At 44.3% G+C, this 18,132-nt stretch overlaps 1 protein-coding gene across 1 annotated transcript; it reads left to right on the top strand.

Annotated features, from left to right (window-relative positions):
• Positions 1-783: 783 nt before the first annotated feature.
• Positions 784-18,054, top strand: ACKR3 (atypical chemokine receptor 3). Its single transcript, XM_082209094.1, has 2 exons — positions 784-931; positions 16,221-18,054. Exon 2 carries the CDS (start codon positions 16,248-16,250, stop codon positions 17,340-17,342), a length of 1,095 nt encoding a protein of 364 aa, XP_082065220.1. The 5' UTR covers positions 784-931; positions 16,221-16,247; the 3' UTR covers positions 17,343-18,054.
• The last annotated feature ends 78 nt before the right edge of the window (positions 18,055-18,132 follow it).

An 18,132-nucleotide genomic window follows, 5' to 3' on the forward strand; every position in this document is an offset into this window, starting at 1 on the left:
CAGACTGGAGCGGTGGCAATAAAAATGGGAGAAATGGCATGTGGAGGATGGGTTAAGGCCATAGCTGTCAACGTTTCCCTTTTTTAAAGGGAAATTCCCTTATTCCGAATAGGATTCCTTGCAAGAAAAGGGAAAAGTTGACAGCTATGATTAAAGCCCTCCAAGAGCACCTGCCTGATTTGTCCCTCTTTTATAATATCATGTTAGATATTGATCTGTTAGAATCTTATTTCTGCCATGGACTCACCTTCGGTACACTGCTCTGTCTCTGTAACGTGGCGGGAGCAATAATAATGATTTACTTGACCAGTTTGTCGACCGAGCTAAAGTACGCGAAGTGCTTTGAAGCAAGTGAAATGTTCCGGAGCCGCGAAGAGTTCCCACGCCGCTTTGGCGAAGTAGCTGCGCGCTCCAAGTTCAGCGTACATATGCCGCTTACTGAGAACGACTCGCAAATGAAAATCGCAGCCTTCCGGACAAGCGCACGTTGCGAAACGTGATCCTAAGGCTGCCCTTGGATGGGGAAACCAGACCCGCGGAGTTGAAAGGAGGATTTAGGATTTGCAGACGCGCCGCTTTCCCTCCAGGGACAAAGAAGAATGCGCAGGGCGCCTCCCCCTCTTGCAAGGATCGCCCCGGGCGCGCTGCTCCCTTTTTTGTTGCGCGCGTCTCGCAGGATGCAGGTGCTCTCGGCCCGGCGGAGGGCGGGCGCGGGGCGGGGCGGGGCGGGGCGGGCGCGGGGCGAGCCGGCCCCCTCGGGGCTGTGGGGCGGCCCGTGGGCCGAGCTGCCCCCTAGAGGCGCCTTCCCGCCGCGCGCGCCCCGGCCCAGCCCCGCACGCCCCGATATAAGCGGCGCGGCCGGCGGCCCGAGAGCGCAGTGCCTGGCGAGCGGCGCCCCGAGAGGACGAGCGAGGCGCGCGGAGACGGCGAGGTAGGGAAGGGAAGGGAAGGGAGGGAGGGCGGGCGGCTTGCCCGGGCTCGTCCCGCCGCCAGGCTTCTTTGTTCGGCGCCGGCCATCGGCCCCGAATGTCTTTGTGCGCGGCGGCGGCGGCGAGCGAGGCCGCTTCTCCGTCTGCGGAGCCAGGGAGGGCGAGAAGCGGAGCGCCGGGCCAGCCGCGCTCCTCTCCGGACATCGGCGCCGCCAGAGCGGATGGAGGGCGTCCCGGGGCGGGCATCTTCCTTCGGGAGAGTTTCCTCGTTGGGGCTGCCGGCTGGGCAGCCTGATCGCCAAGCGAGTTGCAGCACTTGGGCTGCACGTCCATTTCCAAATGCATGATTTTGGGTGGGTCAGTGGGGCAGGTCAGAAAGGCATAATCATAATGAAGTGCCTGGAATTGCAGCCTGTAGCCCTATTGATAGGGACCCAGGTGGCACGACCATGCACACTGAAGAAAGTGGGGCTTACTTCTGAGTAAGCGTGCAGGGCATCAGCCTGCAGAGCTACAATGCTGACCACATGTCCTTGGGGGTGTGCACATCAAATGCACTGTGGTGTTTTGGGATGACATTGCACATGTCAAGGGACTCTCAGCAGAAATGGGCTGCGGGCAACAGTCAGTGCTTTTGATCCTCAGTGCTAGTCAGGCCAGTTAACAAAGGAGATTTACATCAAGGGGAAATGCTTTGGCCACATCACAGGAATCTGTATGAGGACTGCACTCCTAAGCACACTCATTAGAGAAGTAAGTCTCATTTACCCTAAGCAAACATACTTAGGATGGTAGGACTCAAACCAACAACTTCAAGTTACAAGAAAGGAGATTGCGACTAAACACCAGGACGAAATTTCTGATAGTAGGAGCTGTTTGACAGTGGAACAGACTCACCCAAGGAATTATTTTAGCAGAGGTTGGAGGGCCATCTGTCATGGATGCTTTAGCTGAGATTCCTGCACTGCAGGGGGTTGGACTAGATGACCCCTGGGGTCGCTTCCAACTCTACAATTCTGTGAGTCAATGATTCTAGGATCACAAAGCCACACTTTGAAAAGCGAGAGAACTTGTCACCTGCTCTTTTGTATGTGTATCCCTGTTTCAATAGGAAGCTAAACACCCCTGGAGAAAGAAGAGCTGCTTTTGTGTTGTTGTTGTCATTTCTTGGGGTCAGGCAGTCTAGCGGAGCTCCTTCGCTGACAAGCATTCAGGGGATGGGCAATAAACAGCCACCCTGTAACTTTCAGCAGTAACGAGGAGTTGTAAAGTTACTCTGTTTAGTTGCTAAAAGCAGGATAATGAGGGTTAAAAGAAAAAAGTCAGAGTGCCTCATTAAAAGTTTTATGATCCTCTGAAAGTATTAGTGGGCATTCCCAAGAATATTTTATTCTGCAAAGTTTCAAGGCTATGGCAACTTTTTGTTTGTTTGTAAGTTTAGATGTTGCCGTTGAGTCTCAGACTTGCAGGGGAAAGTGACAAAGAGTTGTGCAAAGAGGCCCCGTGTTTCTCTTCCCTGAATTTTCCACCAGCAGAAGGTCTGATTCATTGCCAAAGGGTTCCAGGAACAAGTTTTCTTTAAAAAGAGAAAGAGACTCCTCCCTTGCCTTGCACATTTCAGATGTTTCTGTGTGTTTGCCACTGTTTTATTAAATAAGCTACAAAGAGTGAAATGTTAAATGTTCTTTTTCTGTCAACTTTTGTCTAAACAGAGCAGGCGTTAGGTAGGAAGATTCACGTGGTTTGATGGGGGAAGAAGCAGTGTGTGCCACAAAGACACTTTCCACAAGGAATCATTTTTCTTTGAACAAGCTGATATACTTCAGCAAGACACCACACCAGAAAGAAAGGAGTCATGCTGTTATTTTAATTGACTTTATTAATAGGTAGCAGCATTGCCTATAAATGTCTTCCAATATCGCATGCCATCTAATATTGTCTGCCTAGTTTTGAAGGTGTAAAATGGTATTAAGTTGGGTTCATGCCCTGTTGGTTTGCTTGATCTCAGTCACAGAATCAAAGTTGGGGAGCTGTTGGCAGGATAACTTTGTGAGCTTGTGGAAGAAGAGCTAAAGGAAATGAATATTCAGAATATTTAGCTAAAGACGTTCTGTGGGTGGTTGAGAAGATACAGAGCAACTTTCATGTCTGTTTTTCAGATACACTGCATATGTTTGCACCCAGCCTTAACAACACAAATAAGACTATCTGATGTAGAATAGGCTACAATTTTTTTCTACAGCTCCTTTATCATGTCTGTTTGAGGTGATTCTTTAGGGCATTGGACTACTGTTTTTCAGGCATGCTTAATAAAAGTGAGTGATGTGTTTGACCTCACATTGAGCTAATTTAATTCTCTTAATCCAATTGTTCAGATCCTGTTCTTACACTTGGATGGACTGGACTTGGTGGTTCTGGCTTGGGATGGCAGTCAGGCGGATTCTTAGAAATACTTCCAGAGTTTTGCTTTTAACAGTTGTAGACAAAGAACATCAAGTCGCTCTGAAAATATTATTGAATATTTTAAAAGCCCTTCAACAGTGGATAGACTAAAGATTTCAGATTTTTAAGACCAACAGAAGTTATGCCAATAAAATAAGAAATTTTGTCTTTGTTTTAATATTAACCATAATAAATGTTGCTGTGGGATCAGGTGTGTGTGTGTGTGGGGGGGGAGAGAGAGAGAGAGAAATGTGTAATAGGAACACTATAGGCTCAGTATTCTACTCCTTATGCAGAATGAAATGATAGGCTGACATGGCAGAATTCTGGACTGTGTCATTTCGGATGGCAAGTGTAGTTCTGTATTTTTTAAAGCTCCCTCTCTTTAAAAAACACTTTGTTTAGAAAAGTGGGATAAAGATTTGCCCAGCCCCAGCCCTTGATGTACAAGGTAGGACGTTTTTTACATGGGAAACATTCAAAATAAGAACCCATCCTGCAGTCTGAATTTCACCACCTGATTATCCATAATGTGCAGAATGACTTGAAGTTTGCAGAATTGGGTTCTGCATATTAATTCCAAAATGCCAAAGGCCATGTTAAAAGTAAATTTGCAGCTATGCAGTAACAAAGGAGTGTGCTTTAACTCCATCACGCTTTGCTTCTTGAAGGCAAAAGGGGACAAGGGGAGCTATTTGTCTGTGTGATTTGGTTACGGCAGCAAACATCCTCTCACAGAATCAAATTCTTTCTTGGGCAAAGGAAAAGGAAAGGGCGAGCTGGGAAATCAAGTGCCTGGAAGGACTTGGTTTTTTATGTATGAAGAGGATGAATGACTAACAGGGAAGACTGTATAGATCTTTGTTTTCCTGCTATGATTCCAGATGTGGACTGTTTCAGAAACCTGATTTCTCTGTCATCCAACCCACCTGCAGTTCCTTTAAGTGCAGCCTTAGTTGCCCAGCCTGCCATTCTCGCTGCCCTTCTAAATCGAGAGTAAGGGGCAGAATAGCTCTGGTCTCCCTGGCCAGAGGACTGAGACCCCCCCCCCCAGCTCTGCTTACTGGAACAATCCCAGACAATAGCCAGACGGGTCTTCTACTGCAATTGTCTTTGGATATGGCTGTCCCCAATCTTCAATATCAACAGCTAATCCCCGTGGCGATTTGAGCATATCACTTTTCTGGCTGCGGCTGAGCATTGTTGGCATGCAAGCATCTAAATAGCATCATGGGGTCTTGCCACACAAACATGGAGGTGGCTGCAGAATAAAAGTAGACTGGGCAGCACAGTTTCTCAGGCCTGTCCTGGGAGACTTCGGACTGGCATGCGGTAGGACTTCAGAGCCATTCATTAACAAACGGTCAAGATTGCTTTGTTTTAAGTTTCAGCTGGCACACTGGGCTAGACTCCCTTGCTATTCTGGGGTGAGCACTGGCAGGGGGCCACAAAGCCTACAATCAGCTTAAATCCTTTTCTTTCATGGGCTGTTATTCTATCCCATTGCAGGGAGGAGGGGCATGGCTTTTGCCAGAGAATAGGAACTCACCCAATTGTTGATTTCACCGTGTTGATCTAGCACTACCCTTGATCAATCTGAGCTCCTTTTTGAAAACATTTGCTTAAAACTCACACTGAAATTCTCATTGCATTAGTTGGAATGTGATGCTTTTAGTGGGACAGTTAAAGTGTAATGAGCTGTTGATTCCACAACATTAAACCAAGTTACTTTTAATGTGCTTGACTCAGTCAGGAGATTCCTTTTTCAGTTTCTATTTCCATTGTGGTGATAAGCCAGTACTGTCAGCTGCAGTAAGCTGATTAAGGCAAGTCAAAGCAAACATGCCTGAATCCTGCATATAAGCAAGTAAAACTACATTTTATTTTCTAGTTTAAGCATGATTGAAACGTCTTTTCCACTCACCCCTGTCCCATCAGATTGTAGAGTATTAGTAGTAACATAATTCTTTAAAGCAAATAAATGATTTTACTAGCCAGTTAGTATTAGGAAAGTAATGGGTAAGATACATCTAGACAATTTAAAATAGATATGATGAACCCCTTTGATGAATAAGCTAAATAAATGTGTTGATTTCCTTCATTTACACAAGTTGAATACTGCATTCCAATTGTGCAGTTCCTTGAATTGCTTTTGCACTGAATGTCAGAGGAGCAGAGATGGGAAGAAGAAAGGGTAGTACTGTAATTGAAAGCCCTCCCAAGGTACAGAAGTCCCAGGGCTACAGTCTAAAAGTCATGTGATGCAGCAACCTTGTTGAAGCTAAGCAGGTTTGGACCCATTCAGTACCTGGATGGGAGGCCACCTGGGTAACTTATGGATTCCCTTCTTTAGCTTCCTGGTGAAAGGGTAGGATAGTAATAAACTTTCTTTGTTAAAATCTTAACAATGAGGATTATAAACTTATTTTATTTTGGGGGGAGGGGGAGGAATTGGTTATAGCTCTAAAGCAGAGTTTCCCAAACTTGGGTCTCCAGCTGTTTTCGGACTACAGTTCCCATGATCCCTGACCAATGGTCTTGCTAGCTAGGGATGATGGGAGTTGTAGTCCAAAAACAGCTGGAGACCCAAGTTTGGGAAACTCTGCTCTAATGAGTTCCAGCTTCTCTGAGTTGTGTGGTTGTAAATGACATGGGTTTTTTCTTGCTAATAAGATTTTCTTGTTGGTATAACTTAAATATTTTTTTACTATCAACACAAGTTGAATGCATAGAAATATTGCATCTCTGCCCCATGGACATGCCATTAGATGTCCAAATCAGTGGCAGCAGAAGCAGTTAGCGACTTGCAGGTGAACGAGCAGTGATGAACAGGGATGTAGAGAACTAAGTGACATGGGTGGTGCAGGCAGGTAACGTGGGTAGTTTCATGACAAAATTCGCACTCTTTTTATTCCCTTGGGAAACATGTATTTTAACCAAATTGTTTGTGTGAGGCCTCCTCAGTCTGTTTTCATGAAATATGAGGAAGATGGCCCTGATTCCCTGATAGCCACATGTTTGTTTACTGATACAGTGGTACCTTTGGTTACAAACTTAATTCGTTCCAGAGGTCCATTCTTAAGTTGAAACTGTTCTTATCCTGAGGCGCGCTTTCGCTAATGGCGCCTCCTGCTGCGCGACTTCTGCTTGCATCCCAGGGCAAAGTTCGCAACCAGGAGCAACTACTTCCGGGTTAGCGGTGTTCATAATCTGAAGCGTGCGTAACCAGAAACGTTTGTAAACAGAGGTACCACTGTATCTAGAACTGGGCCAAAATGACCCAGAAATTCCTAGGCAAATGTTTTTTACAGAGACATTTCATTTTCTCACCAACCTGCTTTTCCTCTGAATATTCTCCATTTATTTGTGTGCCACCCCCTTCATGCTTGATCTGGGACATTGTGGAGGATGCAGAATGGAGGCCATGTTGCCCCCATGGTTGCTGCTGCTGTTCCCAGTTGCAAGAGCAGCAGTACCCAAAACAATACCACCCCCAGTTGGGAGGGAAGAAAATAAAAGAAGTCGTTTTACTGCCACTGCTAATGGTGAGTCTCACACTCAAGCAACTGTTTGAGAATTTATGTTTCCCTGGATAAATGTCATGAAATATACCCCAATGTTTCTGCCCACAAATAAAATGCAAAATTCTGAGAAGCCTTTTGCACACTTGTCAGAGATGTACCTAAGCTCCCTTGCACCACTGGCAAGGAGGTGTATTTGTGCTCCCCCCACATCCCTTGTGCCCTTGGCAAGGAGATGTACTGGCACCTCTGGAGCCAGGAGAGACCATGGACAAGAAACTCTAAAGTGTTGCTTTTCATTGCCTTTCTCTTGGGAGGGAGTCCTGGAGGGCTGCTCGATGGCCCATGCCAGTGACCGGATTCCTCCACCGAGCCACCCAGAAATGCCTGTGTGCCTATCAAAGCCACCCAGAGCAGTGGCAGGGCAGCCAGTGAGTAGGCAGCCAGTGGGGCAGGCTCCTAGCCACTCCAAGCCAGAGGGAAGAGGCTTGATTTTTGTGTCCCCTTCCCTGCCGGGCCTGTGCCTTTGGTGGGGGCCAAACTGGCCAACTCCCAGATCTGCCTCTGCACATGGTGCTATGTCTGTTGATTGTTTTTAAAACGAAGGAAACCTGCAAATCTTGGAGAGGTTGTACCAGAATTTCTGATATATATATTTTTTCAGTAGAGGGCAGTATATTCTGAGTAGTTGTACTAAAACCAATCTTGCTTTGCCAAGGCAAACAGTGTTCCTTTCTCTGAAAAAGCATACAGTTTTAACACTTGCAGGCGCACACGCAAACACACATACGCTCTGTATTAATATCTTGTTAAACACCATTTGACAACAATAAGAGTGGGATTAAAATATATTGCAGGGGTTGGTGACATGAACAAACAAGGGATTACCTCAAATCAAAGAGAAGTGGGTGAGTCTTTGTTGTGAAGTTGGATGAGCTCTGTGGCATCTGTCCAGGGTCCTGAGCCTCAATGATGTGTGGATGTTTGTCTGTCTTGTGAAAAATCTCAGTAAAGAAAGATAAATCAGATTGCGTTAGGGTCAAACTAGGTATGATATGGTAGATCTATGAGCTTTATGCTCAGATAAACAGGTTTTGCTGGAGGTAGGCTAAGCACAATGGAAGAAGGTATAGAACCCATGGCTAAATTTGCCTTTTCACCTAACTGAGTACACTTTCCGTACTGGATCTCAGCAGTGGAGAAGGTGACATTTTGAGGACAGACCTTGTATGTGAGGAGGGCTACCCTCCTCTCCACGCATGCAACCCCTTTGCTGCTAAAATACAGCTTCTTCCTGATGTTGGGAGCTCTGGGTTTAAACAACAGATTTGCTACCATCGTGTTTCTAGTTCGGTCCTCAGGAAGGACATTGGAGAACCCAACTTCTCTTTATTTTTACTTTTTGTATTAAAACTTGCCTTATCAGGTCAGCTTACAGTGAAAGATTCAAAACCCTTACATAAAGATAAGACAAAAAGAGCAAATCTGTGCAGAGTTAGTCCCTTTCTGATCCTGTTCTCTCTCTTATCCAATACTACAGCAGCTTGTGGAGGAGCAGAGAAGAGAAAGAGAAAGACCTTGGAATGGACAGTTGTGGGGCATAGATTTGTTGGTGTTTTGGAAATAAACAGATGCCGCACCTTATACACCCTAGAAGCAGTTGGGCTGGGCATTTAAATTGCATCTTAAAATTCAACGTCTGTATAAACACTATTAATCCATAGATTTGTCCAACCAGCAGATTAATAAAAACAACTTCAGTTCAGCAGCCTCACACCCCAGGATTTTTCAAAAGATGAAAGGGAATTGACTGGTTTGGCCTTTTTAGAAGGGGAGAAAGCCACCACGAAGAATATCCTGTGCTTTTCACTAGATGACCAGGGCATTCTGAGTGGGGTGTTCCTTGCCAATTGGGGGGAGATAGAAGAGAAGGTGTTCATTCAGACACCTTGATCCTGACAATTCAGAGAAGCCTTTCTGAACCTTGGGTTCCCCGATACTGTTGGACTACAACTCCCATCACCCCTGACCAATGGTCTTGCCAGATAGGGATTATGGGAGTTGTTGTCCAACAACATCTGGGGTCCCAAGGTTGAATTAGAACCTGAAAGGTTTTAAAAAGCAAAGCAGACCATATTGCTTCTAAGTGAGCCTACAACCTGACCGGTAGCCAGTGTAGTATTTTAAGGGCAGATGTAACATGCGTCCACCATTGTGATGTGGGTAACTTGGGTGAAGCTGCCATATTCTGGACCAGGTGCAGTCTTCAAACTCTCTTCACAGGCCATACCACGTAGAGGGCACTCCAATACTCCAATCTTGAGATCGACAAGGCATAGCTCCTATTAGCTGCTTCTTAGGTGGATGGAAGGCAGCCGTGGTTCTGCCCCAGGAGGAGAGGGTTGAGTTTCCAGCTCCATGCCTTACCTTGACAGTATGAGGGCCATTTCTCATTATAACTAACTGAATTGTGGCAGGGAGTAAAAGAAAGCAGCTGGTCATGGTTTTGTACCTCCTACATAACGACATCTGAGCTGCCCACAATTTTTCACTGCCCTCCTCTGTTCAGAAGACTTCTCTTTGGCTTCAGTTGTCCACAGCATGCATTCCCAAAGCAGTCTCTTGATGGCTGCAGATTCAGTCCTTCCTGATGCTATGAGGAGGATGCTTTATCCAGTGTTGCTGATTTCATTTGGTCTTTGGTCGGTCTGCAGAAGCACGCCTTGGCCATCTTGCCAGACTTTCCATTACGAGGGTGATGTTTAATGGGGAAGAGGGAGCTCTGAGATGTTCATAAAAGGAGGCTGCCAGATAAGTACTTTCTTGGCTTCCACATGTAACTGCTTGCTAAATCAAATTAACGCTGCCCCACAGGCCAGAGTAAGCAGAGAAGGGAGCAGGTTACTAGTTCAATAGGCAAGTTCTGTAAAAGTTGGGCCTGGCAACCATCCAAACAGGGGTAGCGGGTGTAGACAACTTTGCATGAAATAAGTACAGTTGTACCTTGGAAGTCAAATGGAATCCATTCCAGAAGTCCGTTCAACTTCCAAAATGTTTGAAAACCAAATCGTGACTTCTGATTGGTTGTAGGAAGCTCCTGCAGCCAATCAAAAGCCATGGAAGCCCTGTCGGACATTCGGGTTCCAAAAGAACATCTGCAATCCGGAACAATCACTTCTGGGTTTGCGGCGTTAGGGAGCCAAAACGTCTGAGTTCCAGGGCCTTCGACAACCAAGGCACGACTGTATTGGAAATGCATAATCTAACTCTTAAAGGTGTGGTTGGGTTGTGTATGTTTTCAAAGGGAAGAAACAAATGCGGTCATTTTCAACCAGTCCTTTGACTTCCATATCTCCATGTCTGGGGTGGGGGACCTTTTACAGCCTAAAGGCCATGTTCCTTCATGGGCAGCCTTCTGGGGGCCACAGTGGTGAGTAGAGTGACAGGTAGTATCCTTACCTTGTACAAGAAATGTTAAAATAAAAAAATTCCTTCCAGTAGCACCTTAAAGACCAACTAAGTTAGTTCTTGGTATAAGCTTTCGTGTGCATGCACACTTCTTCAGATACACAGAGTGTGCATGCACACGAAAGCTCATACCAAGAACTAACTTAGTTGGTCTTTAAGGTGCTACTGGAAGGAATTTTTTTATTTTGACTATGGCAGACCAACACGGCTACCTATCTGTAACAAGAAATGTTAGTGGTTTCTATAAACGCCCCCAGCATGCACACTCCGTCTCACATCGCCCCCACCGTTCCAGGCAACCCAGAGTCCAAGAGCCCATTCCAGTTGCGCAGAAGCACAGAGTGAGCTACAGAGCAGGGCTTCTGAAGGGGGCATGGCCATGGGGTGTGTGGCTTGGTAACAGCCCCAGGGACCATACTGAGAGGCCTGGAAGGCCACGTTCAGGCCCAGGCCTAAGATTCCCCACCCAAGCTCTGAAGTGCCCGGCAACATTGCTAAAAGTTTCCACCTTCTGATACGTAAGTGGCAGGCATTCTTTTGAAAAGCTCTAAGGAGCACAAATCACAGCACCTCTCTCTGTGTGTAGGCACATTCCAGATCCTAGAATACCATGCACTCCTCAGCGACTCATGCATCCCATAATACATTAAACTATCCTGAGTTTGGAGAGCAGTTTGTTTGATGAAACTGCTGCCAGTGAGGAAAGTTGCTGGGAGGCATGGCATGTCCACCTACCTGAGGAACTGGAATACACCTGGCTGGAGATAGGCTCAAAAGTGTGATTGTGCCACAAGGCCAGAAAGGCACCCAACTGTACATCTTTGCCTCTGTGTCGGGGCACACGTGCCTGGAATGCAGTGAGATCTGACGTGAAGAAATGGTTGCCTTCTGTCTTTGAGTTTGGGGGTCACGAGGCGCTTGCTCTCACGTTGACACAGCGCCACCCAGAGGGCACCACTGCACTAGCGCTCCTTGGAGCCATTCAGCATCTCTCTTTAGGCTTTGCTAGGTCTGTTGCCACCACCGTCTGATAGCAGCACAGAGACTGGCCACAAAAGGAGATCAGAGATGAATGAAGGAGAAGGGCTGGATTCTGGTTTCAGTGCCATGAGTTTAAATTTTCAGAACTCTTCTGAGCCAATGTAAATGATTACAAGGGGATAAGACAACCTGCTGGAGTTGCTCAAAGATAAAACCATTGTTAAATCAGAAAAGAGCAGTTTCTGAAGGCTTTTAGCCATTTCTCATCCTGACTGATTCTCGTAATAACTGTTGCTTCAGATCTTTCAGTTCCAATATATTTATAGCAGTGAAATTCAGTTAGTTTTATTCTAAATGCTTAAAAAGCTGAAAGAAATGCCAAGCATTCTGGAGAAGTCTCAATTGTAAGTCTTTTTCTTTCTTTACATATTTAGCTCTCAGTGGTACTTCCCTGTTCCTCACTTTCTCATATACTTCCAGCCTTCACAGTAATCCTTTCCACTTCTGACTACATAAAATACCACCACTGTCCCTCTGTTCTGTGAAAAAGCTTCACTATTGAATTTCTGCCTAATCCATAACGTTTATGCACATTTTTCTAGAAAAATGAGCAAGCCACACCACTGCATCATGACAATCTACGTACAATATACCCATATTTAGAAGACTATGTGCAGTATTAAAACCTATATTTCAGCAAGTGGAGTCTAGCTAAAAACAGTGTGTTGTGGGGTAAAGTCTGCCTTTCTCACAAAGGCAGGCTTAAGACTTGCAGTGCAAGTGGTGTATCACTCACCATACAGGGCAGGAGGGGTGGAGAACCTGCCCCTGGCTTTTTCTCAACCCCCCCCCCCCAATTGTGGAGGAAGATTTATATCAGCTCCATACTGGCATCAAGGAGGAGTGGGAAGCCTGAGGCCTCTGAGACAAATAAAGGCTGCACCTGCTTGGATGTGGAATAGAATAGAATAGAACAGAATTTATTATTTATACCCCGCCCATCTGGCTGGGTTTCCCCAGCCACTCTGGGCGGCTTCCAACAAAGTATTAAAATACAGTGGTCTGTTAAACATTAAAAGCTTCCCTAAAGAGGGCTGCCTTCAGATGTCTTCTAAAAGTCTAGTAGTTATTCTTCTCTTTGACATCTGGTGGGAGGGCGTTCCACAGGGCGGACGCCACTACTGAGAAGGCCCTCTGCCTGGTTCCCTGTAACTTGGCTTCTCGCAGTAAGGGAACCGCCAGAAAGCCCTCAGTGCTGGATCTCAGTGTCCAGGCTGAATGATGGGGGTGGAGGCGCTCCTTCGGGTATACTGGGCCGAGGCTGTTTAGGACTTTAAAGGTCAGCACCAACACTTTGAATTGTGCTCGGAAACATACTGGGAGCCAGTGTAGAGACCGGTGTTATGTGGTCTTGGTGGCCGCTCCCAGTCACCAGTCTAGCTGCCACATTCTGGATTAGTTGTCGTTTCCGGGTCACCTTCAAAGATAGCCCCACATAGAGCATATTGCAGTAGTCCAAGCGGGAGATAACTAGAGCATGCACCACTCTGGCAAGACAGTCTGTGGGCAGGTAGGGTCTCAGCCTGCGTACCAGATGGAGCTGGTTAACAGCTGCCCTGGACACAGAATTGACCTGTGCCTCCATGGACAGCTGTGAGTCCACTAGCTGCATCATGGAGGAATGGTGGGATATAAATGTCAGAAAAGCAATCAAAGTAAAAAAAAAAGTTTTATCATTGATAAATGATATGGAAAGGAAGACCAACTATATAAAAACCAATCTGGTCTTCATCAAAACACTATTGCACAGGGTCATCCAGTGAAATTAACTGCTTGCAAATTTGGGAGAAGCAAGTGTGAGTACTTCTTCACAAAGTGTGCAATTGGTCTATGAATATAGTTGCTGCAGAATGTTCTAATAATCACCAGCACAAATAGTTTTTGAAAGTGCTACATAAATTTGAATAATTTTATCAGTAGTTTATCAATCATTTTTCAGTAGTTTTTGAAATAATCTGTGGGGAAAGAACCTCCAGGCATTGCCCTTCTGACTAGTGTGTTTTACCTTGGGCAAGTAGTGAGAACAGTCACACAACTGGATTTCTAAATTTGTACTTGCATCCGGTATGGTGTTCTTCTTATCATTCGCTCTCACGACTTATTTGTGTGAAAAGGAACATAGTATTAAACTCATCCTAATACTATAAAAAAGCATTTTGCCAAACCATTCAGTCTGTGCGAAGAGAACCCAAGATAAATACATTAAATAATTGCTACCACCATCACCTCATGATAAATGTGGTAAAGGGTGTGGAAAATCAAATGGCTGTTGCGGTAGGTAGATATCAAATTCTGAAGCAGTAACTTTTGCCTTTTCAAATTGCTTAGGGCCAACACATGGCACGATGATGCCTCATACAATGAAATATAAATGGCACCTCTTCTGCTAATGAACACCTGTGGTCTTGCCCAGCTCCTCTTCATGTCTACACAACTCATGCAGAAGAACTTTCCAGTGAAAATGTCATGGATCAGATCTGTCTGTCACCAGCCTTGCCACCCTTAATGGCATCCCAAACCGCCACTTGACTTAATGTAAAGACTGCTGTCTTTGAACAGCTTTCTCCAAGGTTATTTAGAAAAAAATGGTTGGGGGTTTACTGGACAAACATTGCACTACAGTTCTCAATTTTATGCAGCTTCATCAAAAATCCCACTAAAATTGTAAACGCCTTGAACACTGATGGCCCCATCCAGCAAGATTTGATTTTAGTGCTTTCTAAAGCAAGGGATGACAGTGTTTGCCAGCAATTTTCAGACACTTTGATGGGTTTATTCTAGTGGGAAGCCTGAGTATTGCAGGCCAACCCTTTAGCCTAGAATTGTAGTTTTGAAACTACTAGGATGAGCAGATAGGATACATTGGTTATATTGAGAGCTGTATGGTTTAAGTTATAGATAACAGACACCCAGCAGTTATTTAACCCTGACAGCCAGAGACTGCAGTCCAGCAGAACTATCACTTAAAGAAAAAGTGTACAAAATGCCAATGTTTCCTTTCTATTGTTTTCTGAATATTTTTATGGCAATGGTGGTATTTTGTTTAAAATCTGAAGGGTGTTGTGTAAGATGCCACTCAACCAAAACATTCAGTGCCCAAAGTGTCTCTGGACTGGTGGTCAGGTTATTTGGGATGAAGGCATTTGTTTAAAAATGGCTGTCATTCTGGGGTAGAATAGCCACAATAAAAATGTCAGTACTACCAAGAATCCTATTTCTCTTTCAAAATATCCCAATTATTAAAGGCACAAAGATATTTAAAGCCTGGCGTAGAGAGATCTCTAGATTCATTTGGCAGGGGAAGAAGCCGAGAGTAAAGTTTAAAATACTGACGGATACGAAAGAAAGGGGAGGCTTCGCCCTACCTGATCTGAAAATATACTATGAGGCATCTTGTTTATGCTGGGTTAAGACATGGATAAAATTAGAGGATAGGGAAGTGCTAGACCTAGAGGGCCACGATAACCGATACGGGTGGCACGCCTATTTGTGGCATGGGCGAAAGAAGGGCCACAAAGGATTTGAGAACCATATATTCAGGGGCCCCCTGTTGGAGGTTTGGGAAAGATACAAAGATATGTTAGAACCCAGAACACCCCAATGGTTATCCCCATTAGAGGTTATGGCTATCAAAAAGATTAATATGGGAACCAACTGGGCAACTTATGAACAACTGTTAATGAGAGAGGAAGGCAAGTGGAAAATAAGGCCGTATGAGGAGGTAAAATCTTTAGTATATGACTGGCTGCATTACCACCAGATAAACGATATGTTTAGGAAAGATGCCAAAGATAAAGGCTACGCTGATAAAAGCTCCAGATTTCAAATTGAGATCTTGGGAAACAATACTAAAATATTATCTAAGATGTATAAGTACTTATTGGATTGGAACTTAGCCGACGAGGAGGTTAAGGCGGTAACGACACACTGGGCCAGAGATTTCGGTCGTAATATCTACCAAGAAGAGTGGGATAAACTCTGGAATCAACATATCAAATTCACGGCCTGTGTGACACTTAAAGAGAATTTAATGAAAATGTTTTACCGCTGGTACCTGACTCCGGTCAAACTAGCCAAAATGTATGGATCCTGTAACAAATGTTGGAAGTGCAAGGAGAGGGAGGGGACATTCTACCATATGTGGTGGGAATGCCGAAAGGTCACAGAGTTTTGGGAGAATGTATATAATGAACTGAAGAAAATGCTAAGATATACCTTTGTTAAAAGACCTGAAGCGTTTCTGCTAGGTTTGGTAGAAAAGGAGATAAAGAAGAAAGACTACAAATTGTTCCAATATGCAACAACGGCAGCAAGGGTCTTAATAGCTAAGAACTGGAAACAAGAGAGCTTACCGACAACGGAGGAATGGAGATCCAAACTATTAGATTATGTGGAGATGGACAGGATGACAGGTAAAATTAGATATACAAAAGATCAGAGGTTTGTTAAAAATTGGGAAAGCTTTACGAAATATCTGGAAAGCTTAAGTAATGAACAAACAACACTAGTAGGTTTCAGAGGTGCTCTGTAAGAGGTAAAGGGTAATGCCAAAAGAAAATGGATGAATGAGAACGACTTATGGCATTACAAACATAGAAACGCGGATATATTGTTTATTGTCATTATGGACGATTCGTGGAACGACTGAAGGAAGTCTTTTTTCTTTCTTTTGGTGAATGTTATGAGTTTGATATAGCTTATTTTGTGTTTTGACTTTTGTAAACTAATAAAAATTATGCATGAAAAAAAAAAAAAAATGGCTGTTTTTGTTAACCAAGATGCTTATCCTTTCTCTTCTTTCTGCTTTGTTTTGCCTTAGGCTGCCTCCATCCCAGATCGACCAGCTATGAATACCATTGATTTGCCAACCCTATTTGAACATGTCGAAGGGGAGAATTTCACTGAAACCAACTTGACTTGTGGCAGTGGAGACTGCATCACTGTGGACTCCTTATCATGCCCAGCTATGCTCAACAGAAATGCCCTGCTTTACACCCTCTCCATTTTTTATATCTTTATATTTATGATAGGCTTAGTGGCCAATTTTGTGGTTGTCTGGATGAACTTCCAAGCCAAAACCACTGGCTATGAAACGCATCTCTATATCTTCAATCTAGCCATTGCCGACCTGTGTGTAATCATCACCCTTCCAGTCTGGGTGGTCTCCCTTGTCCAGCACAGCCAGTGGCACATGGGAGAGCTCACCTGCAAGATCACCCACCTCGTGTTTTCCATCAATCTGTATGGGAGCATCTTCTTCCTGGCGTGCATGAGCGTGGATCGATATCTCTCTGTGGCCTGCTTCACAACCTCCAGCAGTGTTAAAAAGAAGAGGATCCGCCGTTTCATCTGCATCTTTGTCTGGCTTTTTGCTTTCTTTGTGTCTATCCCTGATACCCACTACCTGAAGACCGTTTCCTCCAACAATGAGACCTACTGCCGCCCCGTCTACCCGGAGGAGAATGCTAAGGAGTGGCTGGCTAGCATGGAACTGAGCTCTGTCATTCTAGGTTTTGTCATTCCTTTCCCCATCATTGCCATTTTCTATTGTCTCCTGGCAAGAGCCATATCTGCCTCTAGTGACCAAGAGAGGAAGAGCAACGGGAAAATAATTTTCTCCTACGTCATTGTGTTTCTGGTCTGCTGGCTGCCGTACCATGTCGTGGTCTTGCTTGACTTGTTGCTGACCTTCCATTTCCTTCCCTTCAGCTGCCACATGGAGAGCTTCCTCTTTGCAGCTCTTCACGTCACTCAGTGCTTGTCTCTGGTTCACTGCTGCGTCAACCCCATACTCTACAGCTTCATCAACCGAAACTACAAGTATGAGCTCATGAAGGCGTTCATCTTTAAGTACTCTGCCAAAACAGGCCTTACCAAACTAATCGATACTTCCAGGGTATCGGAAATGGAGTACTCTGCTCTGGAACAAAATGCTAAATGATCACAGCTTCACAAGAGACTTTTTCTGTGCTCTGTCTTTAGCTGGACAATAAATTTGACCTAATATAATACAAATACAAACATGACTGTCGGAACAAATCATTTACCACCAAAATACTGCATTTTAAATGTTTTCTTGTGTTTTTTCTGCCATTAGCTAGTCCACACAGTTCAGTTATGCTATTGGGAGTGGGAGGGAAATATATAGTAAACAAAGCTATGTTGTGGTAAAGATGTTCCTTATTTTATTATATCCCAGTTGGGGAGCAGATAACCCTTTCCCTAGCTACCTTGACTTCACTGTATACATTTTTACAGTGTGTATTTAAAGAAAGCAGACCTCTATTTTATTGCTTTTGCAATTATACTGGAAAATCAAATATATTTAATCATGCATTTGAAGCTTCTTGTAATCAAATATAGAATGCTGTCCTTTTAATGTTAGAATTCCATTCAGTTTACTGTTGTAAGAGTAGTACTTATAACAATTGTTAAATGAAAAATATATGTTCTTCTCTTCTAAGATGGCCTTGGCAATTTTTTTGTGGCAATATAGTTGTAATTTAGATTTTTTAAAAAATATAATGCTCATTATACCATGTGATTATTGTGTAAAGATGTGTTTCAAAACCCTCACACACTTATTTCATTCAGTGTCCCAGCTCCTTATTTGTAAATTATTTTTTGAAAAAATAAATATATTTGAAAACGAAGCAGGAGTAGCATTTCATTTATTTATTTTACATTATGATTTTTACATCTCTTTCTGCAAAGGAAGACTAATCAGATAC

This window comes from Podarcis vaucheri, assembly GCF_965113315.1.
Source record: "Podarcis vaucheri genome assembly, chromosome: 1".
NCBI classification, from domain to species: Eukaryota; Metazoa; Chordata; class Lepidosauria; order Squamata; family Lacertidae; genus Podarcis; species Podarcis vaucheri.